The 23,692-nt window shown below is 32.7% G+C and overlaps 1 protein-coding gene and 2 long non-coding RNA genes across 3 annotated transcripts; 1 reads left to right on the forward strand and 2 right to left on the reverse strand.

Moving 5' to 3' along the window:
* The first annotated feature begins 4,338 nt into the window (after nt 1–4,338).
* LOC130989061 (uncharacterized) lies at nt 4,339–5,386 on the forward strand. The gene is made up of 2 exons (XR_009090437.1): nt 4,339–4,842; nt 4,963–5,386. It is a non-coding gene; the product is annotated as an uncharacterized LOC130989061 (long non-coding RNA).
* Nucleotides 5,387–6,116: 730 nt separating this feature from the next.
* On the reverse strand, nt 6,117–8,185 carry LOC130989057 (uncharacterized). The gene is made up of 3 exons (XR_009090432.1): nt 7,948–8,185; nt 6,789–6,869; nt 6,117–6,291 (listed from the first exon to the last, which is right to left on the reverse strand). It is a non-coding gene; the product is annotated as an uncharacterized LOC130989057 (long non-coding RNA).
* A 9,910-nt stretch (nt 8,186–18,095) lies between these two features.
* LOC130989040 (upstream activation factor subunit spp27-like) lies at nt 18,096–23,400 on the reverse strand. Its single transcript, XM_057913033.1, has 6 exons — nt 22,433–23,400; nt 20,587–20,704; nt 20,336–20,510; nt 19,119–19,184; nt 18,639–18,814; nt 18,096–18,414 (listed from the first exon to the last, which is right to left on the reverse strand). Exons 1-6 carry the CDS (start codon nt 22,741–22,743, stop codon nt 18,289–18,291), a joined length of 972 nt encoding a protein of 323 aa, XP_057769016.1. The 5' UTR covers nt 22,744–23,400; the 3' UTR covers nt 18,096–18,288.
* Between the last annotated feature and the right edge of the window lie 292 nt (nt 23,401–23,692).

The raw sequence follows: 23,692 nt of genomic DNA on the forward strand, positions 1-23,692 counted from the left end.
TAGAGTGATTGCTTAAGGAAGCTAATGAGGCTGTGGATCCGAGTATGATGAAGTTGCCGATGAAGGGGAATTATAAAACCTCATTTTTTATTTTTTATTTTCAATTTTATGTCTTACTTAGTTTGAGGAAAAAAAGAAAGTAGAAGTAGAAGAAGACAACCAGAGAGAAGAATCAGAGTGAAGATACATAAATTTAAAAGAAAAATAGAGAAGAAGATCGTACAGAGAAGCAAAGTGAAGATGAAGAACTTAAAAGAAAAACAGAGAGAACATAGAAGCTGTGAATCCGAGAAGATAGAAGCCGCGCACCTAATTGAGAAATAAAATTACTTAGGGCTCGTTAAGTTGTACACTACATTTTATATTGTTTTTTTAATTATCCTCTTTTATAATATATCTTTTTTATTTATTTTTATCTATTGCTTGAAAGTTGGATCAATTTTTAGGCTAATTTAATAATACATGTTATTTAATCTTAGGTTATTTAATCTAGTTAAGGTTTCAAAACTATCATGTTATAAATGAGTTATTGATTTCTATAAAACACATAATATAAGTTTTTGAGTATTATACATATTTTCTCTCAAGAAAAAAATATTATACATAATTCATAAACTTTTTTTTTCTATCTATTATAGCTATTTTTTATTTATTTATTATAGATATGGTTCAAAATGATAAATGTAATAATGATATAAATTACAAACATTAAATAAAATTGAATGTTTCATGAGTTAATTTGTAATTTAGAAAAAATATAGGTAAAATTGAAAAAATACAAAGAGAATATTGTTTTAAATCATGGATTATGAATGCAAGTAAAATACAACTTCAATTTTATTAATGAAGCTACATGCACATAATTTTAATAAATTTTTGGGAAAGTAGTAATTTAAATTAAAATTCATTTATAGTTATCCAATAGGTAAATCACTTTTGCATAAGAAGAAAAATTTGAAACTTTATTATCTAATGATTCATCTTCACTTACTTACAACAATAAAAACAAATAAATAAATGATTTTGATTCGTATAAATATAAAAGGCATCTATTTTGAAAAAAAAAATAAAAAACTTTAAATAAATAAGGATGGTGCATGAATAGTACCATAAGATTGTAAGACTTAATTATTTATTAATTGAAAGGTACGAAATTCTAATTTAAAAAGAAATAAATAATTCAAGAGTTAAATAAAAAACTTAATTATAAAATAATCAATGGATCCAAATATTTAGAGATTGAGAGTGCGAGACGAGAGATGAGTGTAGATAATTTATAAAGTTTAACAATAGGATGGTTGCCGTAAGAAAATAGGATTTTTTTTTAAAAATGACAAATTTTGTATTTTTGAGAGAAGGTCGGATCAACTTTGATATTGGTTTTGAATGATATATTTTTGGATTTTAATTAGCTATGATCTATTACTTTATTTTGCTACTTGTGCTTATAACAATATGCATATGTTAGTTAATTTATCTTGATTAAAGTCTATAATTTTTAGTCGGAAAAATTATATATATTTTTTCTCAAAAAATATATTCATAAGCCAATTATGTAGTTGCAATGATTTATATACTATGATATAAATATGTTGTATATCAATTTTCAATATTTTTAAATTTTAGCTATAAAGTTTATTACTCCCTCCGTCCACAATTTAAAGCCCCACTTTGATGTGGGCACGGAGACTAAGAAAGCTGAAAATGGTGATGTGGATGAAATAAAAGGGTAGTTGACTAAAGTGATAAAGTAGTTGACTAAAGTGTTAAAGGTGTTGTGTGGTGGGTCCACTAGTGATAAAGTGTAATAAATATAGAATATAAAAATAATAAAGGTGTTGTAAGGTGGGTCCATTAGTGGCAAATGGTAGTAATTTTAAATAAAGAGGGAGGGTAAAAAGGTACAAAAAGCAGAATAGGGCTTTAAATTGTGGACAAAAATTTAAGGGGAAGTAGGGCTTTAAATTGTGGACGGAGGGAGTATTATTTTTTAATTTTACAATTTTGTTTTCTATTATGATAAATCGTACATAATTAATCTCTACAAAAATTTTGCATTTAGTGCATATTATATGTTGAGTAAGGGAGTCTTTAAATCGTGTTATGTCGTAATTTCTATTTGATGTCTTCAATTGAAGGTGTAATTAAGAATGTATTTCTATTATACTCCCTCCGTCCCGCCCAAGATGCTACATATTCCTTTTCGGGCCATCCCAACGAAGATGCTATATTTCTATATTTGGCAAAAATAAGGAATTTTAAACACTTAATTAACACTAATTAAGTATTTCCTTATTACTTTCTCTCTCCTACTTTATCATTTTACTACCTTCTCTTTCTTACTTTATCACTTTATTACTTTCACTCTCCTACTTTATCACTTTATTATTACACACTTAAAACATTAATCCACAACTCCTTGAATCTCGTGCTGAAAAGCAAATGTAGCGTCTTGGCCGGGACGGATGGATTATATACTAGTGTATAACCCGTCGAAATTCGACGGGACTTTAAATTATGATTTAAATTATTTATATTATTTTTATATAATATAATTATTTTTAATTAATTTAACTTGATGTATAAAGTTTACATTATATTAATCTCAATTATATTCGTTAATCAAATGTTAATTTTTTGCTAGGATAATAAAAATACCCTTTTATATAAATTTTATACATTTTTTCTATATTAACGGATAAAAATTAATTTAAGATCTCATATGTCATATAAGTATCATCTCATCTCAACTTTATAAGACCACAGGATCATGAAGAACTTGAAAGACAATATTTGACTTTTTAACGCCAAACTTTTGAGTATTATCTTGTCTGAACTCTGAAACACTATATCCGACTTTTATGTGTCAATGTTTGAACATTACTATCTGCTGCTTTAAATATCATAACTCACTTCTAAATATTATTTTCATTAGGAGCTTGAAATACCAGGACTGACTTGTGAGATTATACAATCTGAAGCTAATTATAAGATCATAACTAACTTCTAATAAGTATCATCTTGTTTGAAGTTTGAAAGACTACAACTAAGTTTTAAGAATCACCTCATCTAAGGCTTAAAAAATTGATATGAGATTCCAATTATATCATATCAATTTATTTAGTATTTCAATTGATAAATTTTCATAAAAAATCAATGTGTAATCCAATTTTTTAGAGAAAAAAATTGCGCAAAATATATTATTTATGACCAAATTAAAATGAAGAAATAATTTATTTAATCACAAGTACTATTTATTTAAAAAAAATAAAATAAAATATTTTTTTATTTAACCATATAAATTTGATCAATTTAAATTGACAAAGCAATTCAAATTGAATTAATCTCAATCATTTTATCAATTAAATGTGAGTTTTTGGTTTAGAGAGTAAGAGCACCCTTTTATATAGATTTTATTTTGATGAAATCTCATAAAAAAACAATGTGGGATGAGAAGATTTAGATAAATAAGAATGAATAAATATGAAAATCTTTGGAAAATTAGCATAAATAAAAATGCAAAAATATGGTGATGCAACATAAGAGTATTCCATTTTTTTTAATTATATATGTGATAATATTAATATTTATTTTCGTCCCAACCCTATATAATAATACCAACTAATTTCTTGAATTTGTTTAAATTTATAAAATAGGTATATAAATAAATAAAATATAAATCAATAATTGGTTAATAATCTCGATAAAATTTCAAACAATAAGAACCTATTTATTTAAAAGAGTGGATTTTTAAAATGGCCACTTTGAAATAGTAAACTTAAAAATTGTCCACTAAAATAAAAACATAAAAAAATGGCCACTGTTACCAAAATACCCTTCCACATTAAAAATTAAAAAAATGGCCACTTTACATCACCCCTTTAAAAAATCCCGCAATTCACAACCAGTGTGAATTCACAACCAAAAATTTTTTGTTGTGAATTCACACTGGTTGTGAATTGAGAATTCACAACCAGTCGAATTCACAACCAAAATTTTTTGTTTGTGAATTCACAACTAGTCGAATTCATAGCCAAAATTTAATTCACAACATGAATTTTTTGGTTGTGAATTTACAACCAAAATTTAATTCACAGCCAGAATTTTTTGGTTGTGAATTCACAACCAGTCGAATTCACAATCAAAATTTAATTCAAAACCAGATTTTTTTGGTTGTGAATTCACAACCAGTCGAATTCACAACCTAAATTTAATTCACAATAAGAATTTTTTCGTTGTGAATTCACAACAAGTCGAATTCACAACCAGAATTTATTTTGGTTGTGAATTTGAGTTTTTAAAGTTTGAATTCACAACTAAAACTAGATTTTATTTTGGTTGTGAATTCGAATTTTAGTTGTTAATTCATAGATCTGATTGTGAATTCAAGAATATTAAGTTGTGAAATTATAGATGTGGCCGTGAATTCAAGAACATTAAGTCGTGAATTCATAGATCTGGTTGTGAATTCAAGAACATCATAATTCTAGATTTTATAAGCCTTAAAAACCCAATTTTCCCCCTCAACCTCCGCCGCGAACGCTGCCGGCACCACCACCTCATCGGCATCCTCAACCACTCCAACTCGTCTCAAACCAATATTACAAAATCGATTAAATCACACTTCATAAAAAAATAAAATTATTTTTAATGTTCAAAATGAGTATCAATTTGATTTGCTTTTTTTTTTCAATAATATTTTACCAAAACCAATTCTCATATCAATAATACTCACTCGAAATTGTTGGCTGCAATTCTCATATCAATAATATGAAAATCACTCCAATTTCATATTTCCACCATGACCATCCTCTCAATCCATCACAATTCTTTGACGCACATGTGAGTCAGAGCCACGAATTTAAGTTCAGATTCAGCGAATTAGATTTCCGATTCATCACAATTTCAGATTTCCAATCCATCGCGATTCTTTGACGCTCTAACCTTCCTCTCCAATTTCAGATTTCCACAGCGAATCAGATCTAGCCATGAATTCGGCGATCGTCAGCGGCAACCGCCTCTTCGGACGGCAGAGCTTCATCATTCCGAGAGATGGCTCTGAAGCGACGAAGAAGATGAACCTTACGTGACGGTGGCAGTGCGCGACGGCGATTTGCAGCCAGAGTGGCGGCGCGATGGGACGACGACGACGAAGATGGTGGGGAGAGAGAGAGAGAGAGAGAGAGAGAGAGAGAGAGAGAGAGAGAGAGTCGAAATTGTGAGAGCTGAAGCTTTGAGAGAGAGAGAGAGGAAAGTGGCCATTTTTTAAAATTTTAATGTAAGGGGTAATTTTGTACTTTTACACAAAAACTGGCCAAATTTTAATGTTTTTATTTCATAGGCCAAATTTTAATTTTACTATATGAAAGTGGCCATATTTATATATTACCTCTATTTAAAATACATTTAAATATATTTTTATTATTTTTTAAAATTTAAGTATCTTTTTATTTAGATTTTTAAATGGCAAAGTTTAATAATCATTTTATTTAAATTTTGGATTGGAGATTTAGCATGGAATTCAATATATATGAGAATGTGTTAGATCAATTTGGGAATGATAATTTATTTAAAATTATTTTTCATGATCAAACTAAATCGGAGAATCTATTTATTTTAAATGCATCTCAAAAGTATCCATTTATTTATATTTTTTTCATGGTGAAGTTCAATTTAAGATCAATGCAGGAATGATAAAATATCAATGTGGAAATGATGATAAGCTAATATATGAATGAAGATTATGATAAGCTAATATATGAATGAAGATTAATCCTCTTATTTATATATATCATTATGAGATTAATGCGGGAATGAAGATTTATTTCAAATTATTTTACATGACCAAATTAAATTGAAGAATTGTAACAGCCCGACTCCCGGGAGAATAAGAAACGGCTACTTAACGGGATTGCTAGACTTTGTTAGAATAAAATGGGTGATATGTTCTTATATTCGGATAATACATTGTTAATAAAGGAGTTCCGCAATTGAAGGATAATAAATACAACAATTAGGATAGAAATTTTCTCAACCAGGATCAAAAGTTCGGAGGTCTGAGACAACAAGATAACACTTCACACTAGACATATATATATATATATATATATGCGAGGTTCAATTGCTAGAAATGTGATTGCCAAAAGAGTTCATAATAATTAGGCTAAGAGTATTTAAAGAGTCAATCTCAAAAGATATCCACCTAAGTGAATATTATGGCAGCGAAAATTATTATATGAAACTACAGCAACATCCTCCCTCAGCCTCGCACGACACCACCTGCCGCTCAACCTGCAAAAGGTTTTGAAAACAATTGCAGGGCTGAGTACTAATATACTCAGTGGGTTTAGCCATTTGAAAATCCATTTAAAAGAATAATCCATGCTATGAACAGTATAACATAGAAATAATTGAAAGCATTCCATGCATACTTAAAATAAATTTGTGGATCCATTTCCAGTCTTCTCTCTATTGGTGCTTCACCTATAATGTGAACATGTGAGAGCAGCCCACAGAGGTCCACTACCATGCATGTTTCAGAAATGGGAGCAACCCAAGTCTGACAGTCTGAGGAAAGTGGGAACAGCCCACAATACCCCTTTGTGTGTACACAATCCTAACCAGGGCGATCCAATCGCTACACCGGCTAGGACCCGATCGTTAGATAACATAGGAGCACTTTAAACAATAGAGAGATAAGAAACATTTTAACATGGACATTCATTTGCATTTGCATAATACAAGTAGAGCTCAATAACTCAAAGCATACTTTGGAAAATAAAACCCACCTTGATAGGACAAGCCTGTAGATAAAATTTACACAATTCTCTTCTTGTAAAACCAGTGCTAAAACCTTCTATCAAGTGGACCTACAAGATAATCTAATCTTAATAGGTCGCAAATTATCGTATGAGCTAACAATTCTACCAAGCTGCTAAACCTTAATATTCTACACCCGGATTTTCAAAACTCGATTAGAAATCTTAAAAAAAAATGAATTTATCAAAATACTTTTATTGCAATATTCACTATGCATATTCATATCATATTTCAAAATCACATAAAGTAAATAAATACACTTAATAAAATAAATAATCTTATTAATAAATCAATTGACTAAGAACTTAACTAAATAATTTAAGTAGAGCATGATTTAAATCAGCCAAAAATCTTAACAAAATGAATGCAGCCCAACTCTTTAATTAAATCAAACCCATCTTGAATCACAATATAGGCCCAAAAATGTAATAGCCTAATATTAAAACCCTAGCCCACAACCCATCTCCTTTATTAAAAGAAAAATCTCACACACACACACACAACCCACACACGCACACACACATCACAGACGCACGCACACACACACACACCCAGACGCACTCTCTCGCTCTCTCCCTCTCACGCTACTGCCGCCGCCGCCCGATGGAGGTCGGCAGCTGCCCCCCTCTCTCTCTCCTCTGACTTCTCTCTCTTCGCCCAGCCCTCTCTCTTCTCCTCTCTCTCTCTCTCTCTCCCCCCAGCCCTCTCTCTTCTCCTCTCATCTCTCCCTCTTCTCCGTCGACGGCAGCGGAAGCCACCGCCGGCGCCGCGTCGACAGCAGCACGGCAGCAGCTGCCGCCTCCTCTTCCCCCGTCTCCCTCTCAACCGGCAGCAGCAGCTGCCTTCGCCGTCCCTGCACGGAGCAGCGCCACTGCCTCTCCTTTCCTCCAGATCCGGCGACGCCGTCGCCCTCGCTTCGTCCGACAACAGCACAGCAGCGCCGCCGCCGTGGCAGACAGCCTCCCCCCGCCTTCTCTTCTCATTTCCAGCCCATCAACAACCCCTAACCCAAAATCACCTCAAAACCTTCTACCTCATTCTAACCTTCTAACTTCTTTGAAAAGGTGAAGGAAAAATTTTAATCTTTTCTTATGCAATGGGCAAAACACTTGAGAAATATATACTTACAGGCTGTGTTCTTTGTTTTGAGATGTATGGTGTATCAGATTTTTTATTTTTGGGACAAAACTTTCTTGAAGGGATGCTTGTGATTCGGATGAATTTATGGAGAGGAAAGAAAGCTGATGACAATTGGATTTTCTGTGAATGATCTTGAGTTTTTGGCAAATTTATTCCGGGAAGGGAAAATTGCATGTAAGATGATTGGCTTAAAAAGTGGTGAATTGTAGAGTGATACGTGGATGAATTTTTGATGAATATGGACAAATGGCTGCTGCCAAAAACATAAAACATAAATCTCTCTCTTCAAAAATAAAAGTAAAAATCAACAAAATTTAATAAGAGTACATGGGCTGACATGAATTTAAAAAAAAATGGGCTCATAAAATACACATAATCTTAACTCAAAATTAAATAAGATCCAAACTAGGTAAGTTAGTATAATAATTCTATTTAGGCCCAAATCACATTAAAAGTAAATGAAAAATAAAACGTAAGACCATTTCCTTTGAGCTCGTCTGGTGTTAATATGAAATAAATTCACATAGTCACGTATTTGCATTTAATCCCTCTTGGTAAAATTTAATAAAATCTTTTATTGAAAGAAATACCCTTTTTTTCTACAAAAATTTTTATCCGGGCGAGAATTCACTTAAATAATATTCTAAGTTCAAGTATTCTCGGGAAATCCTATTAGGAAAAATCGGGGTGTTACAAGAATTTATTTATTTTATATGACCAAATTCAATTGAAGAACCTATTTATTTCAAAAACATCTATATTTTTATTTAAGTTTGCAAATATTGATATCTAATTACAATTTTTTTAGACTTTGAATTATGAAATTTAATATAAATTTACTGTGAAAAACTATTGCAACTATAAAAAAATATGGAAAACTATTTATTTGAAATACATATTACAAGTATTTATTTATCTAGATTTTTCTATGATTAAATTTAATATAATATCAATATGAGAAAGATAGATGAGTTAATTTATTCATGGAGATTGAGCCTATTATTTAGGTTATGAACTAATGAGGTTTTGCAAATGTAAAATGACATATAGTGTAGAATTGACTATTAAGGGTGAAGCAAATACTAAATTATGAGAGTGCCACATAGGATAGAGAATAGTGGAGAAAACTTCAATATGTAGCTCTTTATATGATAAATAGATTGAAATACATTGAAATAAAATTTTATTATTTTTTTAAAGTTAAGTATCTTTTTATTTACATTTTTAAATGATAAAGTTTATAAATCATTTTATTTAATAAAAAATCCTCCAGATCATTACAGTGTGTAGAATCACGAAACACATACAACATCAGGGAAATTTATTCCGAAGATTAAAAATTTCATTGGCCGATTCATTGAATAAACAAATTACAAATAGATGATCATACATTTTCACCTTTTGTGGTATACATACATGCATTCATTCTTAGTTTATCAATTAATAACAATAAACAACCAATTTCGTGAAAAATAATTAATAAAAACCATGACGGCATCAGGGTAGTGATTTTGTAGCTAACAAATCATATAATACAGTCCTAGCATTAAAGAATCGTGGTGATGCTGGGTTCAACTTGGTTCAATTAGTAGCTGTAGCAGCAAGAATTGCTTTTCCTGTCAACCTCGTTGCTAGAGGCCGTCTTTTTGCTTCCTGTTCAAGACAATACCCCTCTAAAGCTCAGGCTTCAACAGGAAGTCTCTGAATCCTGAAATATGGATTCCCACATAGCCTCTACAAGTGAAAGATAGGTCATATATAAGTAATTACCGGACAGAGAATGCCAAGAACAATTCATCACCTAGAACAACAATGTCAGTCACATGAAATCTGATCCTCTATAAAGAATTATCCTAACTCATTAACCATTAGTCTATATTACTAAAGAAAATCAAAAGCAAAGACACTCAAAACGACCAACTACACAAATCGTATTGTTAAAAGTAAGGGTCTTTCTATAAGGAATCTGCAGTAAACTAATAAAAGTATGTTAAGTAAATTGAATTGTAAATTTCTAATGAATGCTAATGAGATATAGATATATGAAAAAGATAACCAAAGTTATATCGTAACTACCTTTAAATCTATCAAAAATTTCATTGTATACCACGCTAGTCGTCGTGTTGTTTGTCTCACCATTCTCGTCACATATTAAAATTTTGAGACCTTTTTTCTTAAAAATAGGACATAATGTTCTCTGAACTTTCACAGGTGTATGAATTTTGAAATACCCATTTGACTGAAATAAGTTAAGACACATCAAACACGTAATGGAGGAATAAGGAGACTATAAGTTAAGCACATGCATAACAATAACATGCACAAGAATTCTTGAAACACAATATCCAGTAGTATATGAAAAGAATGATTCATACAAAACTTCTCCACAAAAAACTACTCATCCAATATCATTTAACAACAAAGTTACTGTAGACTGTAAAATTATAATGCATTTTCAAATCTGGTGTAATAAGGCTGGTAATGTTAAAGAGCATGCAAATGGCTACCAAACATAAATTGAAATTTGCAATACTAAAAATTGATAGATAATACCTGTTGCTTCCGTTAATAACTCAAGGTTTATCCCTGCATACAAACATATTCCCACAGGATGCAATGACATCTATCTTTCTACATATTTTTCCTATAATGATCTTATCTATGAATCTCTCGATACTTTTGTAGACAGAAGACTAATCATGAATCCGATAATTTCATCGACAACTCAAATAATGCTAATCACTACCACAAATTTAAGAAGACGTGTCTAGCAAGTTATATAGAAAATGTAATTTTCTTATAGATGATGTATTAGCTCCATTTCATTGCAAATGATTTTTTTCCCCCTTATCTTTACTTCTAAAAGGCCAGAGCTGAATAATTATATTCACATTTTTCTAATTAGCAAAGAAAAGAATATTTCAAAATGGGTAACTGATATTTTGAACCATGCTTTCACATAATTAATTCTTGTATTTTCTAGTCCTAGACAATATCAATGGGCTAAGGATGCCCTACCAAGTAAAATAGCATAAAAGAGTATAGTACAAAAATATTCTGATGTCCTATAATGATATAATCTCCACAAGTTAGTGACACGTTATTGATGAAGACAACATATATAACCACCGCAACAACATTCAAACTGAAATGAATAAGAAATACTAACCAAAACTTGAAAACGTCAGCCAATGGGTTGGCGAATGGCTGTTTTCCTCACGCCGGTGACTGGCATGGAATCGTAGATTGTTCATTTCCTAATTCCTTCAATTTATGCAAAGGATGAAGGTGTTTGAATAGTTTTAGAAATATATTAACTTGAGATGAAATTATGACAATCAAGCACGTACCTTGAAAAATAGGTTTCGAAATGAGCAGGATGGGAACGAAGAATGAAAACTACTATAAACATTGGAATAAATAGACTTGAAAAGATCATTCTTGTCCAGCAATCATGTACAGGTTTCTACCCTTTTATTCTCAAAATCAGTCATCGGCCATATAAAGGATCAACTACACAAAATCATTTGCTGTGAAGATTAACATATCTTAAAATGCAACCATGGGGCTGACTCCAGAATAAACACCACTACCTTTTTGCTTTGAATGGATAGATAAAATTAAGTTCTATTCAATATGGAAAAATGCTAAAGCACGTACAGAACATAAATCCAACAATTATTATGTAGTGTGCTAGCTTATTCCAAAAGAGAAATATGATGAAACTCTGTGACCCGAATTCACCATTTTCTTATTTCTTTCCTAGTCCAAGAGCAAGCTAAATTATTGATTACAAGATTTGATCAGGAAAACGTGACAACCTAATCCTGACTATTTCATGTTCGCATAACTACAAGCATCACATTAAATGCATGCAGTGAATATAGTTTTGGTAATGCAATGCAATTATATTCTTAGACATTTCATAGAACAGTTTGTGAGCAATAGCGTATCCATGGTTAGTTCTTTAAATAAATTAAAAATTGAAGACCAAATACATGACACACATCACATATATGCGACCAAATTGAAAAAATCGAAACATAAACAACCTTATCCAAAAACGAAAAAAACCAAAACCATGATCGAAATAAAATAACATTAAACCACACATGGCAATAAAGTCCAATGAGCCAATAAGTTCGAATCTTCAACCACATATGCTTCATTATCTCCAAATAATTATAGATTGCATATCTTCTTCTGTTATAGTCCACCATTCTTATCTCCAAAAAATAGAACTCAATAAGTTCGAACATTCCCACAAAACTCAGAACCTCAAAGTTGAAAGAATTACATGTTCTTGCTACACGGACGAAGAATGACCTGCAACTTTTCCCTCTCTCTGCAATTTCTAAAGCCCACTTGTAGAAGAATAGCCTGCCAATAATTTAAATAAAAAATCAAGGTGTATGGGAGCGGATTAAATCCGCTGATTTGCCTTTCCAAATCTATCACTCCAAATTACTTACCTTGAACCATGGATCTGTAGTGTGGGGTGCAGCCATGGATGAAGCACCTCCCAAATTTGTTGCAGCCATGGATGGAGCACCTCCCTAATTTGGGCCATGGAAATTGAAAGAGAGAAACTGAATCTCCCAATTACACAGCCGATTGTTTGATATTTGTGGGAAGATTCGACGCCGATTGTTTGAGAAGAAGCGAGAGAGACCAGCGAATTGTTTGAGATTTGTGGAAAGATTGAGACTGGAAACTCATATTGTGAGAGAAATTGAGACTTTGAGAGATGTAACGACTGAAGCCATGGATGGAGATTTTGAGAGATGTAACGGCTGAAGGCATGGATGGAGATTTTGAGAGGTGGCTTTGACCTTGGGGTGGCTGATAACACTCATTTTTCCATGGTTTTTAGTGTTCATATAATGTCATTTTTATAAAGAATTGAGTGTTGGATGATTGTTTTGTGCTTTTATTGCTTTATCTTGTAAACTATGTTACTTGCTCGAACTTTGATGGATTTTATAGGATTTTAGAGATGGAATTTGGAAATATTGTCAGAAATAGAAGTTGTAGATTGTCTCAATAGGAATTCGTGAGCGCAAACGGATTGTAAATCGGAGTTCGGACGAAAAAGTTATGGCCAAAACAAGAAAGTCGCGCACAGCAGTGAATAGTGTTGACGGAAATTTCCGAATTTTCGGGTTTTTTATATTTTCTCAGTATTTTAGAGTTCTACACTGTATTTATCTCATGTGCCTATATATAGGTCCTTTTCCTGACCTATTAGACACATCTTTTCACATCTCTTCACCTCCTTTCTTTTTCTTTTTTTTCAGTTTTACATTCAGTTTTCATAGATTAGATTTATTTCTGCAGATTCAAGTTGTTCATCCAGAATTTCTTCCGGGTTTTATCTATTTCATTTATTTTAATTGCTTTCTTTTTTTATGCTTTTGATTTATTTTAGTATGTCTGGCTAGTTCGTTAATCTGAACCTAGGGTTTGTACATAGCTGATTAATTATGTGTGATGATTTATTGATATCAATTTGTCCTCCAACTTGTGATTCATGATTCCTGGTGCTTAATTTCTTGTGAATTATTTGGCCAATAATTTACATGTCTAATTTTTCGATTTGAAGACTTGAATGCGATAATTGTTCAGCCGATTCAGGAATGTATGTTATAGTAGTAGCCTTGACACTTGAATGAGATAGGTGAAACTATAGGGAGCTATTCTTTGTGTACGCTTGGGAGTTAATTTATTCCTTGGAGTCTTGAATGTGAAGGGGGTAAATTAATCTACTTTCATAGGTGTTCGTTAGAGAAGCTTGTGAATAGTTCCCTGATCTCTCATCAGGGTTGGATTAAATTGGTAATTGAATCAATAGATTAAATGCATGTAGTTAATTAGTAAAAGTACATCCCTAGGGTCAGAGTCTTTTAATATTTGATTTATTTATCATTGTTTTTCTGTTGTTTAGATTTTATTTTATTAAGTTGAGTATTTGATTCACCGTCTTATTTGCTTTGCCTATCTACTGTCAGTGTCTGTTTAGGGAATAGTTAGAGTAATTTCGTTTATCAATCCCTGTGGATACGATACTCGATTGCTTATTATTTGCTACAATTGCCTGTGTTAGTTGTAGTTTTTGTTGCTAAGAAATTAGTGATCAGTGGCTTTGACCTTGAGGGATGTAACGGCTACAGCAGGCTTTGTAAAATTGTGAGAATTGTGAGTAAAAAGCCTTTCAAGATAATGTGAAATAAAGCATTGTGAGTGTGCCATGTAGGAGAGAGAAACAATATGGGGGCTGGGATATGTATTGCTTTATAGAATTGATAGATATATTCCTTTTCTAGATAACTTTTAGTTGATTCGCAATAAAAAAATAAATTTGGAAACCATTTTTTTAATTGAATGTATAAATGGTATTGCTTAGATATTGCGTCTTGGCGGAAGAATTGTTTATTTTTGATTTAAAATAATTATTAATCCTAATGAAGATTCAATATGCAATATTGAGCAAATAAGTCCACTAACAACACTTATGGTGAAAGTGAAGCTTATTATTTGAGATGAAACTCCTGTGATACACAAATAATGTTTTAAAAAAGATTGAGATAAGGCTCTTATAATAAATAAATATTTTTACGGTGAAAGTCTAATAATATATATGTTTTTCTATGGAAAAAGATTGAGAGAGATATATGGATGAGAGGGGCGAGGATGATAGGAAATGAGAGAAGAACGGGAGAGAGATAAAATTGAGATGAATGAGTGAGGGTGAGATAAAGTCTACTCTGTTGCACCGGTTAAACTAAATTGAATGTATTATATACTATATTTTTTACAAGATAGAAGTATATTTGTTCTTACATTGTATATGTGGCTGCATATTTGTTTGTATTTAGACAATGCATGTAAATCTAATCCAAGTAGGATTTTGTTACACGCTTGAGTTTTTAAAAGGAATTACGTGTTTTGGTGCACCTAATCGTCAATTATTTTGAAAGTTGGAACTCGATCCACTTATGATCCTCAGAAACTTAGACCATTTTAATGGATTTTGTAATAGATTGAGATTGATTATTGCTAGACTTGGTCTGCAAGTTCTTGAGGATTGATTGTCGAATTGATATAACGCTGAACATGTATATTTCAATTATCATTGATGTAGTCGGATCTAAAATTATATTCAAATTTTAACATCGACAATCTCATTAATTGTATCTTACGCAACGAGAATTAATAAAAGAGGTCAATCTCTTTCGCATGTTAGCTAATTTGTACTCAAAGACACATATTTTTGACATGATCAATTGTGTGTGGTTGTATTAAATGTTACTCAAAGTTGAAATATGAAAAATCCGATATGTGAATACGACGGTGAATATACTCATAACGTTATTTATAGTGGGGTTTTGTAAGATGTTCAATGTAGATATTTTTAATGTCTTATTTTATTATTTTAGATATATATTGTATTTAGCTTCTTATTTTTAAAGATTATACATATACTCATAATGTTGTCTATAGTGAGGTTTCCACATTCATTTTTTCGTATTGATGTTTATAATGAGATTTTTCTCACATTTATTTTTTGTATTTTCTCACTCGCGTATGCATATTGCTTCACATGTTCCATCCAATTACTATACATATATAAATGACGCTTATAATAAACAACAAATGTCACTTTTATTAACAATAATCGATATTTTTATCAATAAAAATGAAATTATGCACACAAAACCATATTATAAAATTATATTTTTCTTAACAACAATTGACACTTCTATTAAATGCAAATGATACTTACAAATGTTGTTTTTTTTTTTATTTGATAAAAGTAAATGATATTTTATTGAAAATAAATGATACATTACAAATGACACTTTTAATAATAAAAAATTATAGTCCATACTTTTAGTATCCATCTTTTCTTTTTTTACCGTCTCACATTTTGATATCCATTTCTATTTTAGTAAATGTAGATGGGACCCTTACTTCATTTTAATTATTTTAACACTTACATAAAAAGTGAGACTCTTATTCCACTAACAACGCACTCAACCACTTTATTAAAATTTATGTCACTTTCAAATGGATATTAAAAGCTGGGACAGAGTGAGTACTTTTTTAGTGGACCATAGTTGGAAGCTCTGGTTGACTCAGACCAATAATACGATCACCCTTACGAGATAATATATATTTATGTATTGATTATTCTTACATACAAATTTTACATATTCATAGACCGTGCATCGCACGGGTACAATACTAGTATATATATATATAATACACCCTAATCACCCGTACCAAACAAGCCCTTAGGGGCCGTTTGATTTGCAGTTTAGGATTGATTAGGATTAAAATTATCTTGAGAAATTAGTGTGGATTAGTGTGGATTTATATTATTTCATGGGTGTTTGATATAATGGCTACTTAATCCTATATTATGCTTGATATCCATAGGATTATGTTGGATTATATTATCTAATACCAAAACTATCCTCACATAATTTTAAAAATATCATGTGTGTCCACCATTACTTGGGCATTTGCATCGATATGCGTGAGAAAGGGTAGCAGAATTTTTATCCAACTTCTCAGTATTAAATTTATCCGAGGGGGGGTGGGCGGATTATTAGTATGGGTTAATCCCACAGAATAGCATGGAGAAGTAGGATTAAGTAGGAGTTGACCATATTAACTGCACATGATATCAAACATCACACTAATCTGTATTAATTTAATTTATCCTACCTATAAACCCATATCAAACAGGCCCTTAGTGTATAATGTAGTAGTGTACATCCTTTAACTTTACATTTATACAGTTATCTACTCATAAGAAATCGGAATAGTTTACCTCTAATTTTGGTTCCGGTCATTTTGGACACCTCTAATTAGTGGTGTGTGGTGGAAATATGAAATTATAGCCACAATAATCGTATTAAAATTCAACGCATAAACGTGATGCTATCAATGTCATTTGATTCTTACGGTGACAAATATGGTTCTCTGCCTTTGCACATTCCTTAAGCGGCTAAAACTGCAGTTTACCTCTTTTTTGTCCAATGCAAACTAGTATCTATTTCGGCCTTAGAAAAACCACTTTCACCATTCCCTTAAAATGATAATAGAAATGCAACCGCTATATGATAAACAAGTCTGCTGAAGCATAATAGAGATGGATAATCTTCAAAATTACATCTTAATGGCAGAGCTTTTGCTGAAAGCCACCACCAACGGCACATGATTTTCTCCACGTCTTTTTCTTGGATTCCTTAACTTGAGTACCCAAACCCTGTGATGATTCACTATCCAGACAACACGATCAGTTCGAAAATAAAATCCCAAGGAAACACAGAAAACAGAGAGATTCCACACAAATTTGATTTTTCAAATACTGTCAATTTGCCACATAAATAACTAGTGCCTTACGATCCCATGCAAGGGGATCCCATTCACAACTCAAGAGTTTATTAACTTCCGGAAGTAAAATATATTCAATCTTCCATGGGAAGTAGGATTCCTTCCTCGGATTTTCAGCTGCCATGTCACAGATTCAATGAACATAGATCGTGCAACCACATCTATTTTAGGGGCTAGGGGCCATATGCTCTCTACAGCTGAAGTTGGGATAGTTTGAACTTACTAATGGATGGATTACTTTACTTTGGAGACGGGCACCGCAGGCCAATTCATAAAGAGAAACCAATGGTATCGCTATACTGAATAGACGTACACCATTAAGTGCCAGCCCTATCAATAATCAAGTGACTGCAAAAACAATATTATTACATATACAAAGAATAAGAAAATTGCACCTGACCATTAGAACATATGAAGTGAGCGAAAGATGACAGAAGCTCTGGAGATTAAGAAATGCCAAAATAAAACAAAGAAAGCAAACCTCCCAATTTTTTCTCATAACAAAGTGAAGAATACTCCTTTCATGCTTCAGAACTAGATAGGCACACTTGTACAACACTATGATTCGGTGTCTGCAATCCACCCCCCCACCAGCCCTCTTGTTTTAGTTAGTGGAGCCTTCACCCAAGCATGGAGAATTTTGATAATTATGATACCCAGTATGTATCATACTCACCATGCTAGAGCTTAATGAATTAGCATTATAGAATGAGAGGCAGACGCTGGAAACATGATTTACAAATTGAAGATTTTTCTTCTTCTTTTCCAGGTATCTGCTGAAGCAGTTATACTGTCTTCAAGCCATTCTCATATCGTGAAAAAAAAAATTACAAAAGGAAAAAAAATAGCCTCAGAAAGTACCGTCATTCGAACATAAAATGCTTCCTAATGCTACTTGAGGCTCATTAGAAACAATTTATGAGTAACTCACTGTTCTGTCTTTATGAAATGAGCAGTTAGGTGTTTCGAAACTGTAAATCCACAGAAGGTGTCGAGATTAAAAAGTTCTTTCAGCTTCTCATCACATATAATTTGTCTTTTGTCCGATGGGTCCTTCAAGAAAAAAAAAATAAAGAATGGGGTGAGCAAAGGTTAAGTTTTTGCATGATGCTTTTAACAAAACGAAAAATAAAACTAGATATACAAAAATAATATTGTCCAATTTAATTTCACTGAACAGTTTAGCTCAGTAATTATTTTTTTCGCCATGCACCTAGAATAAGTCAGAATCTGATTTACTATACCACTATCAGATTAAGGTCATAATCACATTGTACCTGCAAGTTGTTGAGCTTGATGTAATCCCAGATCCTCTTAACAACATCAGAACGAGGGAGTGCACTTTCTCCTGTGCCAAGGAACTTCACTAATGCATCAGAAAGTTTAATAGGAGCAAGAAAGGCCGAATTTCCACCCCTCGGCCGCTTCCCTTTTCTCTTTGGCTCATCTTCATCTGATACAAGCAGACAACAAGGGGCTTTTCATAGAGTTGAGGAAAATACAAAGAGAATCGCAGGACGATTAACCACTGCCTTAGCTGTTATGTTATGACAAAGAAGCATGCATAGAACAAAAATCCTACTGTTTCTCCCTTCCTCTCTAGTTCTTTTTGCTACTCCTTTTTCAGATAATTTCACTCTAGCCATGACTCATGAGTCAAGAATGTCACATCATAACTCATTCTAAAGCTTTTTAAAATATTTTAACGTGAAGAGTCTGTGGTTTAATTAAATAAGAGCTCAATGAAGAAATCCAACCTTCATTTTTTTCTTGCTTCTTTTGCTTCACCTTGGGTGCAGAATCAACTGAAGCTGCTACTGAAGCTGCCAGAATTTAAGCACATGTAAGAAAACTAACAGTAGTTAGCGCATCTTAAAGAGCTACGTTTTGAGGCTGTACATATTCAGCAATCAGCATATCTGTCTTTAACATGAATAATTAGCTGTTCATATTTTAGAACTAAAATGCTGCTTATTTACAAAAGCAAACACAAACAGCAAATGACTAAAGCATTGTTCTCAAAACATGACATTCTAAATGAAATTGGAACCAGAATGCAAAACGTAATCTCATAGTTTTCACTCACGGCATTCTCTCTGAAGTTATAAGTTACCTAATCATTATGAGTTCATTAGTCATATATATGGATTCACTAGCCAAATTTTCACAAGAAATTAGCCAAAGCTTCACAAGCTAAGGTTAATGAGGTTATCAAAGTCTCACTTTGATAAAGATTTATTGCAGGCCCTTTCACATCAGAAGAATACATACAAATTCTTATTCACCAGTTTAATAGATAATGGTGATAATCGTATAGAGCAAGATTATAGAGAAAGGAATTTCAGATCCCACAGAAAGGTTAAAATCATACCTTAACAAAAGCCAAAATCCCCATAAACCAAGAAATCTTCCATCTCTGAGACTACCAACTATTGTAAATGATTTTTCAGTTGCCTAGCAGGAATATACCAGCTTTTGTCACTAAGTTTTTCCAATCCCTTCTAATCTAAAGTTACACAGAGATTGTAGCAACCCTAATCCAACAATACAAGCTATCAATAGTCTTTGCTTGTAAAATATTATGTCTCTTTTTTTTTTAAACCAAAATATTATGTCTCTTAATACTCCAAATTTATAAATTTTAAGTAAATACCTGAAGCAAATTTTTAACTTAATAAGATTGATTAGCACTAATTATTGTCAATGTTAATTCTTTTCTTTAAAGGTCTCTTTCTTCTTCCATGACTTTATATACACAAGGTAGCACCCTATCAGGCAAAACACTTGGAATATTATCTAGGCAGTTATTAGATCAAATAAGTTCATTTCATGAAAGAAAATTCTACAACCAAATAAAAAAACTCAAGCAGACTGTGTTGCACATAAGGAAAATCGTCACAGCACAATAAATGTTCAAGACAAGTACATCAGTACATGTTCAGGATAGAGGGTACTAAGATGCCAGATATCATACCACCATCAGAATCCAAGGGCCATATATGCTTTGTCAGGGACTTGTTCATCTGAAACATATCAATGGTATCTACACCAAAAAGCTTATGCAATGTATCATCGCAAATTATGTTCCTCCTGTTGGAAGGATCTTGCAAATTATTCTCTCTGATGTGCGCCCAAAGTTGCTTGACAACCTGGATATCAGAGGACAGGTGTATTATACCAGACACAGACAGTTAAGGAATATACACCAAATTAAATGCATTATACCTCAGTTCGAGCCAATTCTGGTACCCCAGTGAATTTCTGAAGCTCTGGGGAAAGGCTGCATAGTTTGGTAAACCCTCCACCTCTCTTTTTGACCTCCTCCTTGTCCTTTGTCCTAGATCTAACAAAATGGAGTATAAATGTAATCTTATTATAAGCCAAAGTAAAATGCAAATGAGACCAAATAGACAAAATGGCTTCAACTGCACTGTTAGCTCATGAGAAGTATCATAAAAGATCTTGGTCTGGAAGGGGAATTTGGTCCTCAAAGAAGGGTGAGCATAACAAAAACTGTATGAGAGAACTAGACAACATTACAGATATTAGATCCTATATGACGTAAATATGCTGATCCAACCCAATAGAAAAGTTTACTAGGACAAAGATACATTAATTCATTAAATGCCCAACGCATCCTATTTTCTTGTTAGAATGCAAAGTTCAAATCCAAGTTAGTAGTTTTCTCGATGGCATATACTATTAACTTCTTCAAACTTTTCAGTTAAGAAAATTTCAGCAAGCAATATCTATAAGGTATAAATCTCTATTCAAAATTATACCTTGGTAGACATTCTCATCATTTAAGTGTAAATGTTACTTTGTTGATTGCCAATAGAGAAAATGATAGCGAACAACCAGTTTTGCGAGTTCAACATCATACTGAGCTGGAGTAGTGAATCTGGTTCGAGTCGTTTTGTTTCAAGTGGAATATTAATCATTTTTTTCATTAATCCATTTGAAAATTTTCAATTACTATTAGCGGCAGGCCAGGCTGCATCCTGGAGGCCTGTTCGCCAGATATGGTATTTATAATGTAGGGTTTGGAGCTTTCGTGTTTATTGAAAGATCATGAAAAACTAAGCACCGTTTGGCTTGGGAACAGTTCAACTACAAGTTTGTTTCCGTTCTCGTCTTCTGTTTAATATAATCGTCCTATAGCCATGCACTTGTGTTCTTAGCCTCGACTCTATCAGAAACAATTATTCAATTTGAGGAACATCCTTATGAAAAAAATGCATTAATTGGCGTAATTGCTCAATCCATTGGCCAAACTGCAATCAGATACAATAGTTCTTACTTAGTATTCTATCTATATTTTATCTTTAATGTTCTTTATCATCACATCAGCAAGTAATGGTATTGATAAGTTTAAGGAGCACAAATTTTTTTGGCAAATTAACAGGGAAATGGTTCAGCAGAAGTGGCCGTAGATAATGCCAAAAATATTATACAATAGAGATATTAAATCTCAAATCAGAGAAAGACAAACTATAAAAACCTATCAAAGCAACATTTCTCCATGATGGGTAGTAGAATAGACTTCACAAAAAACTACAAATCCAAACTAAGATAAGTATTGATCGATAAAGGATAATTACACCAAAAAGACAAAACTGCGGAGGACAAAATACAAATGTCTTTAAACACTAGATCAGATTCATTAAAATAATTTAACCTACAACGTGAAGGCATGGTAAGTTGCAATTCTTTTAGAGATTAAAAAAGGAACACAGAAATTCACACATGCAATAAACCAAGTCCACAGATTAAGCTCCAAACTGCTACCTCAATATAGATACTCGAATCTTAGAGCATGCATCTTGAAACAGATGAATTAAACCAAAATAGACAAGATTCTTGAAATAAGACAAGTATATCATGCACAGTAATCATCAGCAGAGAGAGAGCTCAAGAAACTAATTTTCATATTAACTAAAGAAGAAAACATCAAGAAATTAACTCGAGAACCCAAAAGGGAAAAACAACCAAAAAATCAGCGGCATGTCATTAATTATTAATAAGACAAAAACAAAAGCATAACTAAAAAACGCGCAAAGTCAAAACCAACCGTTTCTTGGCGACTTTTTTAACAGTGCAAGAATTTGATGATTCTTCTATCTCCTCCTCTTCCTCATCCTCCTCCTCGGCCGCTTCCGGCGCTACTTCATCGTCAATTCCGTCTTCATTTGCATCTTCATTTTCGAATTGGCTTTGCATGTATATATCCACCTGCTCTCTGATAAAAGCCTTCCTATCCGACAAATCGATGCCCAAATCCTCCTCGAGGCGGCGGCGGAGGATGGCGGTGGTGGTGGTGTTGAGGTCCGAGACGCTGAGGACATCGCGCAGCCGCTCGATCAGCTCTGAATCCGATATCATCGCGGCAACCGTCGGAGCTCGTGGCGGTTAGCGGTGTTGCTTTTACGGTAATGTTTTAGGTTTGAATAGAGATGGATTGAGGTATCTTCAAATGCCGGTTTTCTGTGGGTTTTGATTTTCTAAGCTGTGGGGTTTGGAAGGGAGGGGTATTTCGGTCATTTTAGAAGGGAAGGCCTTGTAAGAATGTATACAATACAAGCACGTTATCGATCAACTCTTTTTTTAATAAATTAATTAAAGTAGTGTAGACCCGTCTCCTTCGGATCCGGCTCCAAGTACAACCCGAATCCTAACCTAATTACACAGGCCGAAAAAAGAAAAAAAATAAATTAGGGCAAATCCAGCGGATTCTCCCAAATCTCACGGACTCAATTCCGCCGGACCGCCGCCTTCGTCGACAAGCTTCACTCGCTTCCCCCGCTAGTATTAATCAACATCGGAAACATACCCCAAATTAATGTCGAATTCCGCCACCGTATCGTTTGACCCTGCTCCGGCGGCTGCAACCTTGCGGCTTCAAGCTCCCTTACTAGTGTAAGAAATTCTACTTTGGAATTTTGTTGTTTGTATTATTATCATCTGCATTTGATAGTTGTCAATTACTGTGATCAGATAGTTGAGAAGAAATTATGTTTTTTTTTTCTTTTCTTTTGAAGATAAAAGGGTTATTAGCCTGTAAATACACGAACTTTTTATATTTTCTGAAATTTAACATGACTTTTATTTTTAGCCCACAAATACACGAACTTAACATTTTTTCTGATTTTTGACATCTATAAGAAAAAATTCTAAAATACTATTAACGTGAAGGCCGATATACCATGTCATTCACTCTCTAATCCAAATAATGAATCAAATTACTCTATTCAAGTGCATATTTTATAGTTCACGTCATGTATTCCGGCCTCCATCTCCACAATGAATAGAGTTTTTTCATGTCGATGTCAAA

Source organism: Salvia miltiorrhiza, chromosome 6 (genome assembly GCF_028751815.1).
Source record: "Salvia miltiorrhiza cultivar Shanhuang (shh) chromosome 6, IMPLAD_Smil_shh, whole genome shotgun sequence".
Classification (NCBI taxonomy): domain Eukaryota; kingdom Viridiplantae; phylum Streptophyta; class Magnoliopsida; order Lamiales; family Lamiaceae; genus Salvia; species Salvia miltiorrhiza.